This window comes from Nanorana parkeri, unplaced genomic scaffold (assembly GCF_000935625.1).
Source record: "Nanorana parkeri isolate BGI_ZX_2015 unplaced genomic scaffold, ASM93562v1 scaffold1317, whole genome shotgun sequence".
Lineage (NCBI taxonomy): Eukaryota > Metazoa > Chordata > Amphibia > Anura > Dicroglossidae > Nanorana > Nanorana parkeri.
In genome coordinates this window covers 177,692-199,643 of record NW_017307585.1, presented here as the reverse complement: position 1 = coordinate 199,643, position 21,952 = coordinate 177,692, and the positions used below count along the sequence as shown (strand labels likewise).

At 38.4% G+C, this 21,952-nt stretch overlaps 1 protein-coding gene across 5 annotated transcripts in view; it reads left to right on the top strand.

The window, feature by feature from the left end:
- GRIA2 (glutamate ionotropic receptor AMPA type subunit 2) overlaps positions 1-21,952 on the top strand; it is a 158,751-nt gene that overhangs the window by 83,247 nt on the left and 53,552 nt on the right. For all 5 annotated transcript variants that reach the window (XM_018569284.1, XM_018569286.1, XM_018569285.1 and 2 more), the window contains exons 4-6: positions 7,124-7,320; positions 8,535-8,588; positions 17,269-17,430. In XM_018569284.1, coding sequence (XP_018424786.1) covers positions 7,124-7,320; positions 8,535-8,588; positions 17,269-17,430 — 413 coding nt within the window. The remainder of the gene's footprint in view (positions 1-7,123; positions 7,321-8,534; positions 8,589-17,268; positions 17,431-21,952) is intronic.

Below are 21,952 nucleotides of genomic sequence, written 5' to 3'. Positions count from 1 at the left end.
TTAAAATTCCCAGTGAATGATGGCCCTAGAATTCTCTCTCTCCCTTGGATGTTCATGACAATATCCAGCATATTTGGTGCTATCACTGTTTACATACACATCTGCACCCTATGCATGTGTTTGCATTTGTGTGTCTGCTTTAAAAAAATAAATGTTTTTTACTTACTGTATTGTATATTTTAACACTTGTTTCCTTCTTTTCACTTAAATGTATTGCTATCACGTAGCGGGCTACCAATATTGCTCAGTAACCTGCATTAAAAGGGGGACCCTCTCCTCGCTGTACAGTATTTTGTAGCCATAAAACGATGTTTCAGTGCGATTCATAATCAGAATGGAATATGTGGAGACAACACACTAAATTCTGAATTTTCAGAAAACAAATGTTAAAATTCCGGTTGTGCAGTAAATTGTTGGGGAGTTTTATGTGCCTTATTGCGTGTACTCAGATATCTGTTTAGAGACATGTCCTTGGAGCGGATTGTTTCTTGTCAGGTCTGTCTTTTACTTAAAATGCAAATAAGGCTATAAAATGTGCTGCAATGCATTCATTGCAAAGACAACAAAGGCTGATTAACATAGAGGAGACTGTTAAAAGCATTCCATTTATAAATCTTCTTTTCCAAACTGACAACCATCCTAATTAAATGTGTTAAAAATAGAACTGCATCACTGCCTCAATATCTATCGTATTTTATTAATCAGCTGGGCTGGGGTGCTGCTAAAAGATGATAATATCAGTATTATCTCTTCTTACTTTTCATAAAAATAGATTTAACTGAGAAATATATTCAATGATCCTTTAAAAGAAACCATTGCCATCAGAGAACAGTTGGATTAGCCCAGGGATTCCCAACCCCAGGAGGTGTTTCCTGCACAATCAAAAACCATCAGGTACACTATCACTTCTGCCCCTCCTGGTGGTGGTTTTCATGACCTTACAGAGAAGCTGAATCTGAGAATGCAATGTTGGCCTCCTGCAAATACTGTGGCTTAAAGTGTATTTTCACTTGCAGTCAAATTTGAGAAACTCCCACTATATGTTTGTTATGTCTTCTTATTCACATGGCATACATAAAAATTATTTTAAAATACTTCTTACTTACTTTTTACCTGTTTCTTTTGATTAGGATTACACACATAACACTATAGGGAGCTTCTACTGCCTTGAATATATGGCAATGTGCAGATAAGGGGACAGCCTGAGGGACATTATTTTTTAAAAGTGCATTACCATACAATGCTTTGAGATCTTAAACCCTTTGTTTGGACAGACAGTCATGCACAACTAGTTTACAACTGATAATAGAGAATCTGCACAATAGAGACAGGGATAATTACGACAAACAGGGAGAACTAAGTAGGATTTTTCAGTCCTGGAGTTTTCAGCAAGGAGCATCTAAAAAGTTTTTTTTTTTATTATTATGCTATGTGAATGGAAACAAATATAACAAAGTAGGTGTTATCCCAGTTTGGCTGCAAAAGTGGAAATACACTTTAAAGCATAACTAAACCCAAGGACAGAAATCTTATATTTCAGATTACCGGTCCTTAGATGATGTGGCTGCATCAGTTTTCAAGCTAAAAACAGTGTCAGCAAGTACACAAATATGTACTCATCTTGCCAGAAATGCAGTGTGTTTGTCAGTTATTTTAAGCTGACCTGGAAGCATAAAACAATGTTAATTTACTTTTGTAAACTTCTAATTCTCTCATCAAAAATGTACTGAAGATGAACAAAGGCAGGAATGTCTGAAGTCCTTCATAGGTGGCAATTATGGATCCCTTTATAGATACAGTGGAGGAGTGAGTGTAACACCCAGTGACAGGAAGTGTGTAATTTACAGGATTATCCAGTAAAAATAAAGTAAAAATGGCAAGCAAACAAAATTAATGCAGCAATCACATTTAAGGCCTGGAAAGCTACAATATATTTTTGGTTTTAGGTTTAGATACACTTTAACTGGTCCTAGCAATCATAGCAGAGGAAGCATCTATTCACATTTAGATTCTGCCTCTGTTGCCCAACAACCCCTCAGATGATCTAAGCATGCTGGGAGACATGGAATGGTGAAAATATGTTTACTGTATATGGAGCATTTCCCCAGGATTTGGGGGAACTTTTAATTTAAACTAAAGATATATGCATTCATAAGGTGCTGACTATCACTTAAAAAGTACATGATTTTTCTTTTTGGTGACGGATTGACTATACAGAACTATTTACTGTGAAATGTTGTAGTAACTGCAAAGGTAAAAGGTATACATCTGCTCATAGGCCCCAGTTCTAGATATGGCTCAGTTTTCAAACTTCTCTGCACCCATAACAGGGAAATCCTAGGCCTATGCCAAGAGTGAGTTAGGGTAACTTTCCAGATGTTTCTAAGTCTGTAGTGCCCAAGAAGGGTCTCGGAGTTACAATTCTAAAATTACCCTTTTTCTAGGAATCTCATTTACATGATCTTGCAAATTAATGCATGTCCAGCCTTAAAGATGTAGTTCCAAACTCTTTATTGTAACTTGGTAGGACAGCACAGGTGGGAATATCCAAACTCTTCAGGGGTCCCTACAGCTTCTCAGCATCCAGGAGCATCAGAGAGCTTTCATTGGAGCATAGTAGCTAACAAAACAGGATATTCTAGTGTTACTTCTTTCCAGTTTTTTGACACTAGCAAGAATCTCTTCATAGCCTCCAGGGACACAGCCTGCACAGGGAGTCACACCCTTAGGCCTGGGCTAAAGTCCTGAGCCCTCATCCAGGCACACTGCCTGCACAAAAGCCTAACCATCCAGACCATGAGGTCTTACAACAGTCACACAGCCTGATTTTACATACCATCCTGTCCTTAGCTAAGGACCCTTCCAGGACAGTGCCTCACACAACCCAGTGCCCAACCCACTGATGACAAACTCTCCAGAGTTTGGCCAGCTGACACTACAGAGGACTCTGTACCCACCCCTATCACAGTACTCTGGAGCCTTCTTACCAGAGTCTGACAGGTGATACAGTGCAGTTAGTCCCAGAGCATAATGTTCACCACTTTAACACATCAAGGCTGTCCCTGAAGCTATCCCTGCGGTATTTTTCCAGCAGTTAAAAGTAAAACCCTGACCGAGCTTCTAATGCTTCCATGCTTTACTGCAGCCAGTGAAAATAAATATAATTTTGCAAACCAAAAGATGACAGAGTCAATATATAAATTACACAATTCACTTGACCTGATTTACATAAACAGCACAAAGTAAAAACATGGGCCAACATGAAATAATTCATATTTACACATTTTCTCTTAAAGATTCAGCCCTATGCGATGTTTTATATAATATCAATGTAAGTAATCTTGCTTTATTGTAAGGATAAGCCTCTAACACAATGCTATAGCAAACATGTAGATACTTATTTACATTTGGGCTTCACCAGAAGAACAGGCCTTCCCACCTAGATGACAGAAAGCTAGTATTTTAGCTAAGTATTTTACATTTTAAAGGCAGTCAGGCCTATTCAGGAATGGTATTGCTGCTCATGTTCAGGTCAAAGTATAATTCTACCCGAATATCATACATTTGATTCAGGAACGTGTAAACCAAACATCTGCAATGTTCCTGGGAAATTTTGGCTAGCTGTCCCATAGTTTCCTGGGACTCTATAGCAACCAATCTACAGTGGGCAGACTTGGCCCCAGGTAGCACTCACCACTGGCATGTTCTACCAACTAAAATAATAAATAAATAAATAAATAAAAGCACAAATGAATACATACATAAATTAATAAAACGTGATACAATTTAAAAATGTTAAGTTCAAACATTTAAATGATCGTGTTATGCATGTATTTATTTATTTTATTATTGGAGAGATCTTCAAGGGCCTGCTGCCTCTGTTCTGAAGCCTGTCTTAGTTTTGGGGAAGACGCCTCCAAGGGCCTTCTGGTGCCACCTCAGATCCATGCTAACAAAATGACAAAAAAACAAAATGTGTCAATACAATGAGGTTCTTCTAAGGTGCTTGTACAAAGCCTTTACCAGCAGGAATGCCTCTGCTACTCATTGCAGCTCTGGTATCCATAATGGATGAGCAGGCAGCAGCAGTAGCACCACCACTTCCAGGGAATGTCTAACAGAGGTGTTGCAGTCTTTCTACAGGCAGCAGCTGACAAGCCTGGGCCCAGGTAGCATTCACAGTATCAAGTTTATTGCAAGGATACCAGCAACCTTGGAAGTACAGATGAGCTTTGGGTTTGGGTTGAGCATGAGTTCGACCCAAACCCAAGTCATTTATGGTTCAAGAAAATGGAGAACTAATGCGACTCAGCCGAACATGCTGAGCATGTTCGGCTGATCCGAAGCCACATGAAGCAAGCCGTACCAGCCGTACCAGCCTGAAGTGAATAGCCGAACAGTGTTTGGCTCACTTCACTTCTGATCGGTCATTCACTCGGCTGCCCTCGGCAGCTTTGTGAATAGACCCCTATGTGTCTAAAGCAACCATCCATGCACTTTGTGGCCTCTAAACTATGGTCATGTGGCTTAGAAGGGCCAATCATGCTAGCTCCTTCCCTATAAAAGTCATGGTTCCCAGCAGACTTTTGTCTGTATGTTTTAGAGGAGACATGGAGTAGTTATGGACAGATTACAGAGTGTTTGCAGGGAGAGCTAGTTGTTGCTGCTGCTGATTTATGCAAATTCAAGTGTACATCACAGCAAGCTCCCCAGACAAAAGAGCAAACTCCTCTTTGAGGAGTTTGCTCTTTTGTCTGGGGAGCTTGCTGTGATGTACACTTGATTTTGCATCAATAAACGCAGGTTTCATTGTTTGTATCTTGCAGAGTGCAGTTATTCTTTGGTTTCCGTTCATGCATGGTGAGGGCACACTTTACAACCTGTACCTGCGGAGGAAAAACACCAGTTTAGGCTTATACTACAAGAAACACATCTTTTAATTCAACTGAGGTTTCTTTAAAAACATGTTTAAGGTGCTGCTAATGTGTACAAAGAAAGTTTTTTTTTTAAAGAGCAAAGCATGAGCTTCCAATGAACGTAATCACTTTTAAGAGTTGCAAAAACATTATGCTTAGTGATTTTATGTATACATTCTTAAAGGAGAACTATGAGGTGAGTGATTTTAACTCATCCTCATAGTTATAGCCAATGTGTGACAATGAAACTGTCACACGTCGGCACTATAGATCGAGAAGTGAGCAAACACATACCATCACTCGCTCACTTTCCGATCACCTCCCTGCAGAGAGTGGTGACTGTCAGTCACCACTCCTCTCAGGGATTCCCCCCTCCCCTCTCCAATCCTCCAGTACTGACTGGAGGAACGCACAGGGGAGGGGGCGGTCACAACTGGTTCTGCCTCTAGATAGGCAGAGTCCACTGTCAATCAGCCAGCTGGGTGGATCTCGACAGTATTGTCAGGATCCATCCCGGCTGTGGCACTCTCAGTATATAGATTGCTATATACTGAGCTTTGGGTCACGGGAGGACGTTAGTATATGTCCTCCCGTGACCCTTAAGAGAACTATGGGATAAAAAGGTTATCCCATAGCTCTTTTTTAAGGGACCCCACAAGCTGTAAATTGAAAGATTTGCATCTTTCCAATGCTGTCATTGAAGCTGCATAAAATCCCCCCCCCCCCCACCCCCCTCACACACACACAAAGCTGTACATATTTCCCCCTTATTTTTTAATAGCAGCATGTTGTTCATGTTGGACAAGTGTTCGACTTTCCATGCCATTTTCTTGCATTTGACTGCTGTACTGCAGTTGCCCCCACAAGAGGCCCACATAAAGCACCAGAAGTTTTCTTCCCCATTGACTTTATTAGTGTCCAGATTCAATATTTTCTGAAATCCGAACATTTTGATCTGTTTGGCCAAGCTGTTCATGAATGGGGTAGAGGCACATTCAAGCATTTCTTTTTGAAAAAAGGCCAAGAGAAAACTGCTAAGTAACTCATGGTAGGCAATCACAGTGCAATAATATGATACAAATATGATGCAACTTACTAACTTAACTTGATAAATAAACCTAATTTGTAATTTAGTTGGCAAATTTTCCATCAGCTTTTAACTAAAGCAATCTTCCACCCAAAAGATTTCACAGTTTCACAGTTCTGATCAATTAAACAATCAAAATTGTTTGTACAAAATTGCGGCTACATGTCAAAAGGAATTTCTGTTCAATTGTAACCACAAGCTCATCCTTTGGTCTTTCAAAACTGAGAAACAAATTAAACCATGGGTGTCACACCGCTGTGTCTGAAAACTAATTGGACAGCTTTAAACTGACAACATCAATACCGATATGGGCAGGATAGTAGATTTTTGTGGCAGTCTATAAAACACCACTGACACCAGCAGACACACAAGGGTCAATACTATTGAGTGGACAAAGCTATTGTCTAAACTGAAACTTTTTTGCTAATAGTTTCAAAAACATTGCCACAGGTAAATTCATGCCACAAATACATGCACTCCCATAGGGAAGACTCTTTCATTCGGTTACATTAAATAGATTTTTACATTTTCATATATGGAATTAGTATGAATAGTTAAATCTGTCGAGATAGCCTTCTGTAATCTTTTACAAAGCAGAACTCTGCTATTCACAACTCTCACTGGGAGAGGAAGGAGCAGCACTTCTGGTCAGTCAGAACTCTACTGGTTTACACTGTGCGGCAAGTTCACATTTTGAACCTGTTCACACGAGGAGAGCAACTGACTGATCAATTGTTTGCCTGTCCATCAATGTTTAGTCACAGGCTGAGGGCAGCCTCACAGGATGACCACATCATATTGCTTAACTGCAATACAGAAAACTGACCTGTCTATGCTCTCCGGCAGGCATGCCTGGATCACAGGATTGGCAGAACAGAATTACAAATCTTTTGGCAGGTACAAGGTTCATAAATACAGTAATATTTTAGCTATGTATTTAGCTGTTTTTGTGGAATTCAGCATTAACAGACTGCATGCATGCATTTGTAGTTGCAGTACAAAGCTCCTTTCTCTGGTCATGGCACTACATGGTCAGAATGCCTTTAAGAGATAAATATACAAACACCCCGGGTTATTGCTGATCTTGACTGTATTTGTGTCCGATATTTTGTCTTTGAAGGTTTATCAACACTGCAAGCTGTGCTGGATTCTGCAGCTGAGAAGAAATGGCAAGTGACAGCAATCAACGTTGGCAACATTAACAATGACCGGAAAGATGAGACATACCGTTCCCTCTTTCAGGATCTGGAAATAAAAAAGGAAAGGAGAGTGATTCTGGACTGTGAGAGGGATAAAGTGAACGATATTGTTGATCAGGTTTGTTTTATGCCCAGATGCTACTGAATACTTACTAGCCAACAAAACCATTAATTGAATGCTGTGATTTCACTGACACATTTGGAAAATGTCATGGATAAGCCTAAGATACAGTACATAACTAATCAATGCATAGGGAAGGCATTGTTTTTTGCAAAGGGAAGCACTTCCATTCAGAAATACACTACAGAGCCACCTAACTACCACACCTATATGAACTTGTTGGACATTCTATCCCAAAAAATAGTTGTTTATGAAGTTGGCCCCCCTTTGTGGTCCACTCCTTTCGGAAGGCTTTTGAAACCCTTTTCTCCAAACAGAAAAGCGATCAAATAAAAATGGAAAATGCACCAGTAATCACTACTACCATTAGCACAAGGTTTTCATCACTGGAGACTGTAGCACACAGCCTTTGGCACCCAGAGCAATATCCCTAGGATCATTGCTAGGATCATTTAATTTATAAAAAATATTTTAATTATAAAGCTTCCTTTTTTTTCATTTTCCCGGTCCTAAGCAAGTTGTTACAATGTGGAAATCACCTTATATGATATATTTGTATTTTTTACATTTTATAGCGAAAAGGTGTGTAGGTGATAAACTTCCAAGGAAAATCCCCATATTTGCCTTTGCCACCTATAGGCACAGGGCTATAGTGATAACAGTATTGTCTACGAGTCTACCAGGGAAAAACATGAACTGGAGAGGCACAAATTTAACCAGTTGGTAGAAACGCTGGACAGATACATGTTACCTGAAACAGGCATTTCATGCCAGCAAAGTAGCTACTGTTATTTTTCTGTAGTGTGCACAACCTTGTTTTAAAACTGCAAATGTCACTTTTTCGTTTAGCTACTTATCCTTACTACACTACAATGAAGGGCCTTTGCTGCTATATTTAGTCATTCCATTATTTCTTTTACAGGATTGAGTTATTAGCTTAATTCCCACTCAACAATGAGGACCAAGGTATCATTTTTATCTGGGTCCTGATTGAAGTCCTTCCCTATTCTTGCTCATTTGGCAAAAGTAGCCGTACAGTTGAGAAGCATTTACACAATTGTAAACTTAAACTAACAACAAAAAATGTAACAAAAAAGTTAATTTAAAATATAGTGCAACAAGAAGTTAAAGAAGGTATTGTCAAACATTTAATGTCTTTCAGAAATCAAATGAATTTGTAGATAGTCATCAACTTTTCCTTTTTTTCTTAGGTTATCACCATCGGAAAACACGTAAAAGGTTACCATTATATCATAGCAAATCTAGTGAGTATAATGCAAAAATTATTTATACCTAAATATAAAAAAGTAACATTTGTATTATTCATTGTATTTACTTTGCTGGCAATTGTGCACTTATATAAAGGTGTGATCTGCAAGCAAAAAGCTTTAATATGACTTCTTGGGTTACCTTGTTACAATTTTCAGTACTGCTTAAACTGAAACTTTAGCAACCACGTTTGCGAGTGCTAGGACTTGAACTCTCAAAAAATTTTGAGTCAATGGGATTTATTTTTAAAGTAAGCATTTTATGGTAACATATATAAATGGGTATATGTGTGTTGCCGTAACATTTATTTTGAGTGGCATCCAACATAGATATAAAGAAAAAATGCATCTGCTGCATGCACAGATGTGAATGTAATTTGATGCACTGTGTTGCTAAAAATAGTGCAGAAATTTTTGTGCACTAGGGTGCATTAACAGCCCATTCAAAATGAATGTACTGCCTTAGCACAACCTATAGGCTTCTATTTAGAAACAATTTGCAGAGCCATCCACCCTGCTCTGTGAATGTTCTTTCTGTGTGAATGGAGGCAAAATTAAACATTCCTATTGTATTTTCTTTTCAGATTGATTGTAATATTCAGAAAACACTACATTATGGCCACTGGATGCAGCTGTGTATTTATTTCCTATGCTTTTAAGCTCCATCTAGTGGCCATAATGCAGTATTTTCCAAATATTACATTCAACCTTAAAAAGAAAATATACTAAGAACATTAATTTTTTGCCTCTATCCGCACAGCATGTTCACAGAAATTTGCAGGAAACTAGCTCTGTGAATTTTTTTATAAATAGACACCATAGTGCAGGAGTAGGCAAACTCCAAGTGGGCCCTGAAATTAGCTTTATAAGACAAGAAGAGATCCTTCCAACTGTGTTTTGTTTGTAATTATTTTCATTGATTTAATTAATATTTTGGGCTTTGTCTATCTGTTTATTCATTGACTGAGATGTTAGCTCCTGTTGGGTGTGACTGTGGGGTATTGCATTTGCTGTGCTTTTTCCTCTGCTATAGTAAATTATATTTAGTAGAATCCCCCTAACCAAAATAGGTTTTAATAACGCAATAATGCAATTGTAGGGTTGTACAGCAATTTTCAGGCATGTTCTGGAATGATCTACAGTATAACCCATGCATAAGTCAAAATAATGATCTCCAGCCAATCATATCTAAGGTGCCTGGGCAGTATGTTTTAACTAGGGATGCACCGATACCACTTTTTTAAGGCCGAGTACGAGTACCGATACTTTTTTCAAGTACTCGCCGATACCAATTACCGATACTTTTTCTTAAAGGGACAGGTCACATTTTTTCTAAAGCAATACAAAATCATGATTTTAGGTCAGTTTCTTAATATTATGAAGAACATGAACACTCTGTAGTGTGGCACAGCTATATCCAATTCTGCATACCTGGCTTTATATTATAAGAACTTTATAATATAAAGCCAGGTATGCAGAATTGGATACAACTGTTCCACACTATACAATAATACACTGTTCTGGAGTCTGTACATGTGATAATCTATTTTCCCCACTAGGGGGATACAAGCCTTAGTTAGCAATGGCATGATAAATATTAATTTCATTATTCAATGTCTTTTTTTTATATTATAACATTTATAATATTAAAAAAAAGACATTGAATAATGAAATTAATATTTATCATGCCATTGCTAACTAAGGCTTGTATCCCCCTAGTGGGGAAAATAGATGAGCACATGTCCAGACTGCAGACCAGAACACAGTGTGGCACAGCTACAGCCAATTCTGTATAACTGGCTTTATATTATTATTACATTTTCTTCTAATATAAAGCCAGGTATGCAGAATTGGATATAGCTGTGCCACACTGTGTTCTGGTCTGCAGTCTGGACATGTGCTCATCTACACGCTTTAGTTAGCAATATCTACATAGTTATTTTCTTTTTTTTAAATAATATTTGCCGGTAAACAGCATTTTTGTGCCCAGCCCCATGAGGTGTGTCAGTACTAACCTGCTGTGTTGTCTTCTCCGTCTGCTTCAGCCACTCCGTGTCACAGCCTAGTCATCTGCTCCATTCTGACCTCTTCTCCCGCTGATTGGCCGATTGGATGATGACAGGCTTCCTCACCAGTCACTCCTGACTGGTGACTAAAAACTAGGGATGCACCGATACCGATACATATCGGCGGCGATACTGAGTATTTGCATGAGTACTCGATGGAGTACTCGATGGAGACGCGATGGAGGTCCTGTGTGCGGCGGATTTGGGTCCCTGAAGATGGCGGACGCTGCACAGGTACTCGTTTTATGTATCGGAGTATTTGCACGAGTACTCATGCAAATACTCAGTATCGCCGCCGATATGTATCGGTATCGGTGCATCCCTAGTTTTAACCATATCCCAGAGAGGGCAGGTAAACCCACAGAGAAGGGTGGTAGCTGGTTTAGTTTGTGGGCTTGTTCAATGCTGTAAATACATTTGACTTAATTATTAATTTTAAGGTGTGGCTTATTGTGTATGTGGTTCTTGATTTAATTTGTTAATTGGTTTTATTTATTCATTGAATCTTAATCAAAAATTGCAGGCTGCAAAAATATTGCAGAATATCATAGGTCAGTCAAACCAAAATGGATATCTTAGAGGAGCTATAGCAGCTATGTCTAATATCTGTCCACAAATAGTTTCAGAAGCAAGCATTTGAATTAACCACCAGACTCCACCTGCAACTAAAACATCACCTTATTAATTTATAGGACATCTGGCACATTATAGAAATCACTTCTACTTCCTAAATCCTTATTTTTGTTGCTGCATATTTGGAGCTTTTCATTTAAGTTTTTGACTCCCAACAAAGTAACTTGAAGGATATCTATACCCATGCCTTTTTAATTTTTGGATAGAATGGGGAAAGGTTAGGAACCCTGCCAGGTTTTGCACTATCTGAGGCCCTGTTAGAGAGATTTTCCCTCACTTTCTGTTATGGGGACAACCCTTAACCAGTCTAGGAAGTGAGGAGAAATCTAAAACTGGGAAATAGACAACATTAAAACAGAGGTTTTACTAAACCTAAAGAAAAAAATACTTCTGTCTGCATTGGTGTTAGTAAAATCTCCCCTCACTTCCTGTCCTGGGGACAACCTTTTTCACCAAAGAGGAAGTAAAGGAATTTTTCTGCAGTAAAACCAGATAGGAATTCTAAACCTTCCTCACGCTATTCAAATCTAAAAAAAAGTGTTGGATATAGATACACTTTAACTCATATGATGGTCCGCAGTAAATCACTCCCACAGTACAAGACCATGCAACAGGATCATACTGCATATAAAGATCACACAGAAGAGACTCAGTTACAAACCAAATACTTGATTCATTCCTCCACTCCTTAATCCTGCTAAGGGACCAGGAGCAGTAGTTCTGTCAATAAAAGAGTTTCCTCTAAAAATATCTTAGTTGCTAGGGTTCTAGTTGAGATTGTCCCACTTACAACTTATTATACAAGCTCTGGAGTCTGTGACCAGTTGTTTCTCCCAAGGCATACAGGTATATTGACAACCACCTTTCAAAGAAGGCTAAAGGTGTTGGCACTGCAGTACCTGTTAGCAACGTAGGAAATTCAGACTGTGCTTGAGGTAGCATTTTAAAAGCTTAAGTCATTGATCTGTTCATTCATTCTGTTCATTGATTTCAGGGAACTTCAAAAGGCTCCTGCATCTTGCATTTGTTTGTGCAGAAAGCACATTGTGGAGATTTAGGTTGTGTTTTCAGTGTGCACAGAGGCATGGTTGAATAGGGAAAGTCTTGTGTGCATGTAAAGTTGCTACCTACACGCATCAATTGTGAATCAATTTTTTGGTTTGAAATGAAATCTTCAAACTCATTCAAGTTTGTGATATGCTCTGAGTAAATTGAATTAAAAAAAGCATTCTCTCCAAACACATAATACGATCACATCAAAGAAAGATAACTATTTTCTTTTTTCACTCCACCATAAATACATTTGTGTCCATGCAGGGCACAATTTAGCTTTAACCCCCTAAATACCCCCAGCATATGCTTTCCTTTGCTCCTCCACCACTCCATTCAACACTGGGAAGGAAATACAAAGAATTGCAGGTATGGAACTGCATATGATTTACACAATGTGACAGTGCTGGGTCAATCAGTGTTGTCACAGATGGAGTCCATAGTCATGTGCTCATGATGGATCTTGTGATTCGAAGCTTACACAGTGTTTCCTTTTGCTTCTGTGGGCTGAATGGAGCAGCAGGGGAGTGAAAGAAAGGTAGGTATATGCTGATGAAGAGGCCTGAACTAAAGTGAACCTGTGGCTTTGCCTTGCATAGGCAAAGCACATGATCATTTTAAAAAAGTAGAGTAAAAATGACTAAAAATGCCAACTCACAATTTTTGGAAGATCTGATTACAATAGTGAAACAATCAGATTATCAAATTAATAGATTCATATTTTCAGAACCAAATAATACTTCTCTGGTGACATAACTGAAACACCAAACATGCCTACTTTGTGAATGCCACTCTGGCAGAACCTAGTCCAGTGGTATCCAAGGGCCACATTTGTATCCACAAGTCAAGTGGAGGGTCACATCTATATCAACCTTTTTAATGGACTTTTGCTGGCACATGCTCACATGCCTGGCAGAGATGAGTGGCTGATCTGATGTCTGTATTCTCATATTTATTCATACATTTTCATCAGTAGAACAAGGAGAGCATTTGTGTAAACAGTAGACTTATCCTTTAACTTAAATAGTTCTTGAACAGAAATAGTCAGAATGCTAATATGGATTATACTCATTATCAAAACAAATTCATAGTCACAAGTATTACTTTTAGTTTGCCCAGTTGTTGTCCAGGAAAGCCCAGTGTATTAAAGAATTGTTGCACCAACACAGCAAACAGTCACACACCCTTCCCAACCTGTGTGTCAGTAAGCAGTTTAGAACATAATAATTCTTATTTTGTCAAACATCTGCTTTCACTGCGTGACCTAGTGATATTTTATATATACAGCCTAGTGTACCTATAGAAGTGGACTCGTCAATGCAAAGTTTGAACTAGGCCTTCCTTCGAACCTTACTTGATCACCCTTTGTTACCCCACAAATACTTGCTTGCACAAATTACAGCGGGGAGGTGCTTTCAAATCACAACTGTTACCACAGGCGATTTAATAGTAAGCTGAGTACAGACACGTAGCACAGTGATGCATCCCTCTACATCCTCTGCCCTTCATCATGTGATCTGTGTTTTCACATGAGCAAGCACAGGGAATGTATGAGTTCATGACACTGTGCTGAGTGCAGTGAAGGCGGCATTTCACTAAGAACTTAATGTCACTGTTATTTTCCTCACCTGATGGACTGAAATCCATCCCGATGTTCTAAAAGTCTCTTCGAAGGTGCTATATAACTATTCCGATAGCCTCAGATTTACTTACAGAGAGAGAGAGAGAGAGAGAGAGAGATCATATAAATGAGCAGTAGTGTTCTTTTCTTTTGTACATTATTTTATGTAGTATAACTAAGATGTCTTGCAGCTGGTTTTACATTTGTGGTTCCATTCTAGTCAATGAAAGTGCAAACCTTGCCATAAAGCAATGGCTTTCTATGATGTATGATGAATTTCATAGCAAGAAAAATCTCATGCCAAAATCTGTCTCCATGATTTATTGGTTACTCTACTACTCTTGGCATATATTTCCCACTGCAGATGGGACAGTTAGAGAAGCACGCTAAAATATGTGGCCTCCAGCTCACTGAGCACTGCGCCATGCTATGCAGTGGAAAAATCAAATGCACAAACAAATCTTTAGAATAGCCATATTTTCATGTACTAGTAAATGTCTATTCTAATGAAACCTGACATAATTTAAAAAAGGTGTAGTCCGTGTGTGACGATTTACAAAACTGAGACTTACTACATCAATATACAATATATATATATATATTTAAGTATCCACCAATTTGGAAGGAATCACATTTTATCGTCATGACGACATCATGGTATGCTCTATTCCCAGAATGATGCCGGATTTCGTAAAGTAATTGAAGTGATTCGGATTAAATACAATGAATATCACAAAATAACTGACTGTGAAAGGATTTGCCACCTTGAATATAATACATACTATATAAGGCATGGGTTACACTGGCAGTTTTAATCTCCTTAGCAACCATGTTTACTGGTAGGACTGAGCTACTACAATTCTCCTTAGTAGATCAAGCTTATCCAGGTGACTGCCATCAAATACTTAAAGAATAACTCCAGGATTTTTTAAAAAAAATACTCTTGCAGTGGGGCTACCCCTATACTGCAAGGTAGCTGTTCGTTTTTCCTTAGGGGTGAAAATAAAGAAGATATTCTCATCTGATCCTCAGCTTGCAGCAGTGTCTGCTTACCTCTCTCCCCCTCCACTCTGGCTGTGGTATGTCCCTCAGCGTCCTCATGTCTAATAGACCTGTATTAGATATGATGACATCATACAGTAGATCCTTAGACTGTCGGATCCCAGGGGAGAAGAGGCCACAGGGACCAGGCAGAGGATCAGGGCAATACTTCTTTATTTTCTCCCCCTAGACACAAGGAGCAGTTAACCATTGCAGTGCAGGGGTACCCCCACTGCAGTGGTTAATTTGTCAAAATCCTGGAGTTCCCAATTAAATCTCTTAAAATCTCCTAAATCATTACTGGTGCAGCCAAAAACAAGTTCTCATATATCTGAACTGTCCAGCTTCTGGTGAGTCAGTATATGGGAATAACCGAAATCCTCAGAGTCCAGTTAAATCAATCATTAAACCAGACATTGCAGTAAAGAAGCAAAGTCTGTCCCAGATGAACGTGCCCAAATTTACTTACATGTGTTAATGGGAAAAGGACTTGGGTGAATCCTTAGACATGACTGAATGGAGGAAGATCTAGGCTGCCACAGCTAAATGTTCTCCTAATGTTTTGGCTGTAGAGAATATGCACAGGGTATTGTTTCGATGGTATTTAACACCTGATAGACCTGATCTGAATCTGCACCTGGTACTTTACCTTTATGGTTTAGAGGCTGTAATACTTAAGGCTTGCTTTTTTGCATATGGCGGCAGTACCCAAGGGCACAGAAACTCCTGATAAGGGTATACAATTTAATTAAGTCTGAATTGTGCTGTATTATGATTTATATCCTTTGGGAAGCCCAACTCAACAGGCCCGTTTTGCATCTCCCTAAGTATAGTAGACAGATGGTCACTTTTACCTTTCTAGCTGCTTGCCAAACTATTGCTAAGGCGTGGAAACAAACAACGTTAACGATAGCTTTTGGCTATCTTGACTGATTCCCATTCTAAATTCCATAAAATGTGGTCCCCCTGATTGGAATATAACTGCCATTTGAATTTGAACCACTCCTTGCTCTCACTTTGATGGCATAACAGGGTCTGCAGGACTGCAAGTTCAGGTCATTCTCTGCATATTTTGTTTCTCCTATGTCTCTTGTTTGTGCTCCATTTCTTTTGTGCTATCTCTTTTGGTTTTCTTTTTTCACTCTGGGTTTTCCTTGCTTCCACTGTTGATGGATTGCTGATGGTTCTCTTCATTTTTATGATATGAAATCACCCTCTTTTTATTTTTTTGTTTTGCTTTGCTCTTCTTTTTGTCGCACGTACTCACACGTACGTGTAGATTTTAGAGATGGGTCATACATTATGTTCTCTTTGGACTGTACCATTCCCTTGAGGATCCTTGGTGTATGGGGATGGCCTGGGGTGGCTTTGGAGATCCAAAGAGACTGGGGTCCCTTGTTTGAATCTTTGCGTTAAGTTTTCATGTTCTCAGTGCACAGGCTTTCTCTGGGTACTCTGGTTTACTCCCACACTCCAAAAGACATGCTGGAAGATTAATTTGCTCCGGTCTAAGTTGGCTCTGTATGTATGCATGTGGGAATGGGACCTTAGATTGTAAGCTCCATGAGGGCAGGGACTAATGTGAATGTAAAGTGCTGCGTAAATTGTTTGCAATATATAAATACCTGTAAAAAATAAAAGTAAATAAATTGAGATATTGCAATAATCCCAACTAGAAAGTAGGGTTTATTCACACAATCTATATTTAACTGCATTGATAGCATAGATAAACCCAGGCTCATTCAAAAAACAATGCTGCATGAGGTGGGATGCAGTGTGTTCCATAATTTTGGACCTTAGTGCCCACTTTTCTGCACCCAACACAACTTTATACCTTTTACAGTAGCAAATGTTCACTTTATGATATTAGTTTAAGGTTAAATTCTGATCTTAAAATAGGTTATACAATGTCTTCTAGAGAATATATCCGTATAATTTGCTGATTTATAGGAACAATAAATAGCTTACTTATTTCTTTGACAATGTTATTATAAGAAATACATTTTTAATTCACTTGATTCAATTCTAGGCAAGTGGAAAACATAAAATATTTGACTGATAAATGACTAGACGTTATTGCATCTCTTTATTATGAACATTTCCCTAAGTTGCAAAGCTTTACAAGCAGGAACAGAGCAAAGTATATTCGTGTTTTTTTTTTTTTTTTGCCTTAAAGGTCTCATGAGAGACTCTCTTTAATATATTAAAATTCTGCTGTTGGAAAAAGCATATCTGAAAATCTAATAAATGAATATTTTTCACCCAGGGCTTTACGGATGGAGATTTATCAAAGATACAGTTTGGAGGAGCTAATGTGTCAGGATTTCAGATTGTAGACTATGATGATCCAGCAGTTGCCAAATTTATACAGCGTTGGTCAACACTAGAAGAGAAGGAATACCCTGGAGCACACACTACTACAATTAAGGTAACATTCGTCCTTGTTTGCTGTGACCTTACATACATACTTTTAGGTGCAAAGCTCAAAAGCATCATAACTGAAAATAATATACAGTCATTCATACTCATATCTTTTATCCAGATATAACATTTTATATACCTATCTTCTTATTTAATTGTGTTATAGATCTAGAGTGGGTATAGAAAAAAATCACCCCCCCCCCTACTCCCCCTTTAAAATAATCACATTTTGTTGCTTTGCAGAATGAAATGAAGACAGACACAGTTTTTGTTTTATCCAGCTGCTATTTATAACATCCAAGTAAAAGATGTAACACCAACATGTCAGAAAGAAATTTAGAAAAATACAAAAACAGAATCACTGAGTTGGAAAAAGGCTTACCCCTTGTGTCAGTATTTTGTTGAATCACCTTTTGCTTTAATTACAGCCTTTAGTCTGTTGGGATATGTCTCTAGTAACTTTGCACATCCAGACTTTGCAATATTTGCAGAACTGCTCAAGTTCAGTTAAATTTGATGATGACCGTTTGGGTCATTGTCATGTTGGAAGGTAAACCTTCTTCCCATTGACAACTTTCTAGCAGAGGGCAGCAGATTTTCCTCAAGAATTTGACGGTATTTTGCCCCATCCATCTTTCCTTCTACCCTGACAAGTGCTCTAGTCCCTGCTGCAGAGAAACGCCCCTGTAACAGGATATTACCACCACCATGATTTACTGTAGGAATGGTGTTATTTGGATGGTAAGCTGTATTGGATTTCCACTAGACATATTGTTTGGTGTTGAGGCCAAACAATTACATTTTAGTCTTATCTGACCTTAACACCTTTTTCTATGTGGTCAAAGAATCTTCAAGGTGCGTTTTGGCAAAGCTTAGTCGTAACTGCATGTGGCCTTTCTTGAGGAGTGGCTTTTTTCTTGCAACCCTCCCATACAAGCCACATTTGTGGAGAATTTGTCATATTGTTGTCACATGCACACAATGACCACTCTTTGTCATAAATTCCTGCAACTGCTTCAGAGGAGCTCTTAGTAGCCTCTCTGACCAGTTTTCTCCTGGCTCTTTCATCCAGTTTACGTGACGTCCTAATCCAGGGAGGGTCTGTGTTGTACCAAATACCTTCCACTTATTAATAATTTAATAATAATAATACATATAATTTAAATAATAATTTAATAAATTAATCTACTGTGCTTCTAGGCTATGATAAAGCCTTTGAATTTTTTTTTGATCCATCTCCTGACTTGTGCCGGTCCACAACTTTATCCCAGAGATCTTTTGACAGTGCCTTGCCACCCATATTGATTGTTTGCTTCAGCTGCACTACCAGGGACTGAAATGTTCCAGGAAAGCTCTTTTCATGCTGAGCTAATCAAAATGATCACAGCTGATTACAGTTGAAAGTCAAATGGTTTTATGTGCCATTTAGAAGGTGATTAGCTTCACCTGATTTGAGTTTACAAGTCATTTTTAGGAGGGGGTGATCCTTTTTCCAACCTAGTAAATTTGTTTTTGACATATTTTTATGTTTTTCTGACATGTTGGTGTTGTATCTTTCACTTGGATGTTATAAGTTGTATAAGTAAATACTGCTGGATAAAACAAAAACTGTGTCTGTCTTCATTTCACACTGCAAAGTAACAAAATGGGGGGAATTTATCAAAACTGGAGCAAACAGAATCTGGAGCAGTTGCCTATGGCAACCAATCAGCTTCTCTCTTCAGTTTGCTCAGGTAAGATTTGAATATCAGAGAGAGAAGCTGATTGGCTGCAGTGCAAATCTGCTCCACATTTTGTCTGCTCCAGTTTTGATAAATTCCCCCCAATGTGTTTATTTGAAAGGGGGGTGATTCTTTTCTATACCCACTGTACATGTGGTGATACATATAGACAAAAAGGGGTTGCTCTACTAAACAAATAGGATGTTCACTTTGCAAGAGAATTTGCACTTTGCTGCAGAAGTTTCTTCTCAGTTTAGTGGATGAGGCGAAGCTCTGATGCTTTTCATCAGCTAATCATGTGCAAGCAACAATGCAGGTATTTTTAACATTTTCCCTGCACATAATTGGGTATTTTTTGCAATGTGAAACATCACTACATTTACCAAGCCAACCCCCTTTTTGCTGAACTGAGCACAACTTGAAGCCACCTTGTCATACCTAACATGTTTACTACATTAAATTTGCCTTTTACCTTTATTTTGCAGTATTCTAATGTGAGCTTGACCATAGCTTCAACATATTGTACAGAGTTTATATGCTAATATTATTAAAATTAGAATATTACCAGCTGATAACCCACACTGGGCTGCCATGTCAACTCATGTCAGTCACATTGTATTATGTTTTTTCTTTGTAAAATGAGCCGTTGTGTTGATATCTTTTGGTGTGGAAACAAATCACATATTTATATTCATATTCATGTTGACTGCTTAGTGCCTCCAAGCACTCTGCACCAAGCTAACCATGGGACATTCTACACGTCCTACTTTTCTAGGAAGCATAACAATTGACTTAAATGCTTCATTGGCAGCCTACTTTCATCATAACATTTTTATTTACTCATTGGCATAAGATGATGTTTAATTTGATTATTTTAGAGCAAATCTGTCATCTGAGGCTTTGAATATAATGTTGGTGTTATACATACACTTCCAGTATGGAAATCCTAACAATTAACTATTTTCTTCTCTTAAATATTATATTGAAAGCATTTTGTTATAACTGTATTTAACTGTAAAAATATCTGTTTTTTATGTCAGAAATGTAGAGATGACTTGTGCCCTGTTATTTCTGCCCGGGGAATCTCAAAGAATCTTTTTATCTCTCCCTGTTGTTATCTTGGAACTACAAGACAATCAGTGGCTATGCTTTGGAGATAAAAGCAGTGGGAAGGATTAAGTAGTTTAGCAAAAAAAAACTTGGCATTGCTGACACCAATCAGTCTACAAAAATGCAGTGTGTTCTCATCCCATAATAGAAAGTTAATAGCTAAGTGCATTTCTGGTATTTTTCTGCAGTTGAAGGGGTCTATTAAGGGCAAAACATTGAGAAATGTGCATGTATTGCATATATGTACTGCACATGTTTTTCCTTGACATGTGTTTTTATGTAAATAATATCAATAGATATTTTTGATGCACCATGTGGTTATTAGCCAGTTATGCTGTGTACATTGACCCAATCTATTTACTAAAGCAATTAAGGCTAGTTACTTTGGAGAGTGTAAGTTCACAAAGTAAATGTTAGCAAACAAGGTGAGAATGTGTTAACTTTGAATATCATTATGTATAAAGGAAATGTAAAAACAAAAATCTGTATTTTTGCTAGGTCATGATTTAAAGATTGACGCGAACAATGTTTCAGCTTATTTACAAAGTTCTGTGAACATCCACTTTACTAAGTGAACAGCCTCGGTTCTTTATGAAATCAATTCCATAATATGTTTTTACCTTCTTAACCCCTTAATGATGAACGTAAAACAAAGATCTGAACCCAGTTTTGCAACATTGCCATGTACTGTATGGTGTACGGGCATATGCCATGTATAGTAAAACTGTAATATCTTTGCAACTGCTTAGTGTATCCAGGTGAATTATATCTTGTTTTTGCAAGAACAAATTGGTCCTTCTATTAGTAGTAATTGTGAATGGATATCTGCTGGTTTACTTTTAATTTCAAAGAAAACCTGGCCCAAAATAGTAAAAGGAAAAAAAATTAAACTTTAGCTGTATATTTCTTTCCATTATCATAACCCACCCCCAAAAAACAATCAAAATAAGTTCTCCTACTCCTCATGTGCATGGAGATACCACATGTGTGTGCATTATTTGTTATTTGTACTTGTAGAATGGCCTACAAACAATGGTGCATATTTAAAAAAAAATGTAGCCTCCATAAGAGACATAGAAACTGACACCAACACTGACACTGACATTGACGCTAACTCTAACACTGAATCTTAGGCTGGGCACACACCTTACAACCATTGCAAGACTTTTGTCTTGCGATGGTTGTAAGGTAATTAAAAAAACGTACGATCTGCCCATCTCGGACAGGCAGATCGTACTTGCGATGACTGCAAGCGGGGCGAGCTTCCGATGACTGCAATGCAGAACGGGCAGTATGCGCTTGCACACACTGGCACATTCGGCTTTTATCTTATGAACATGCTACACACCTGCCGAAAATCGTACGATTTTCGGCGGGTTTTCGAACATGTTCCTAAGATCGTGCGACCTTACAGTAGCAGAGGTCGCACGGCTCCCACACACCTTACAATAAGCGTACGATCGCGAGATTTCCCGCGATTATCGTACGATTATAGTAAGTTGTGTGGCCACCTTTAGATCAAGCCCTGGTCTAACTATTTTATTTGCATTTTTTTTAGCATACTTTTATACAGGCTTCTCTTCTACAAATTATTTTTTTCTTCTTACAGAGTAAACCGAGATACCGGGGAGGCTCCTGTTACTAGTGATCCCTGTGATTAGGGCCATCTTATAAGTGGGGCGGCAGGCGTGGGGGGGG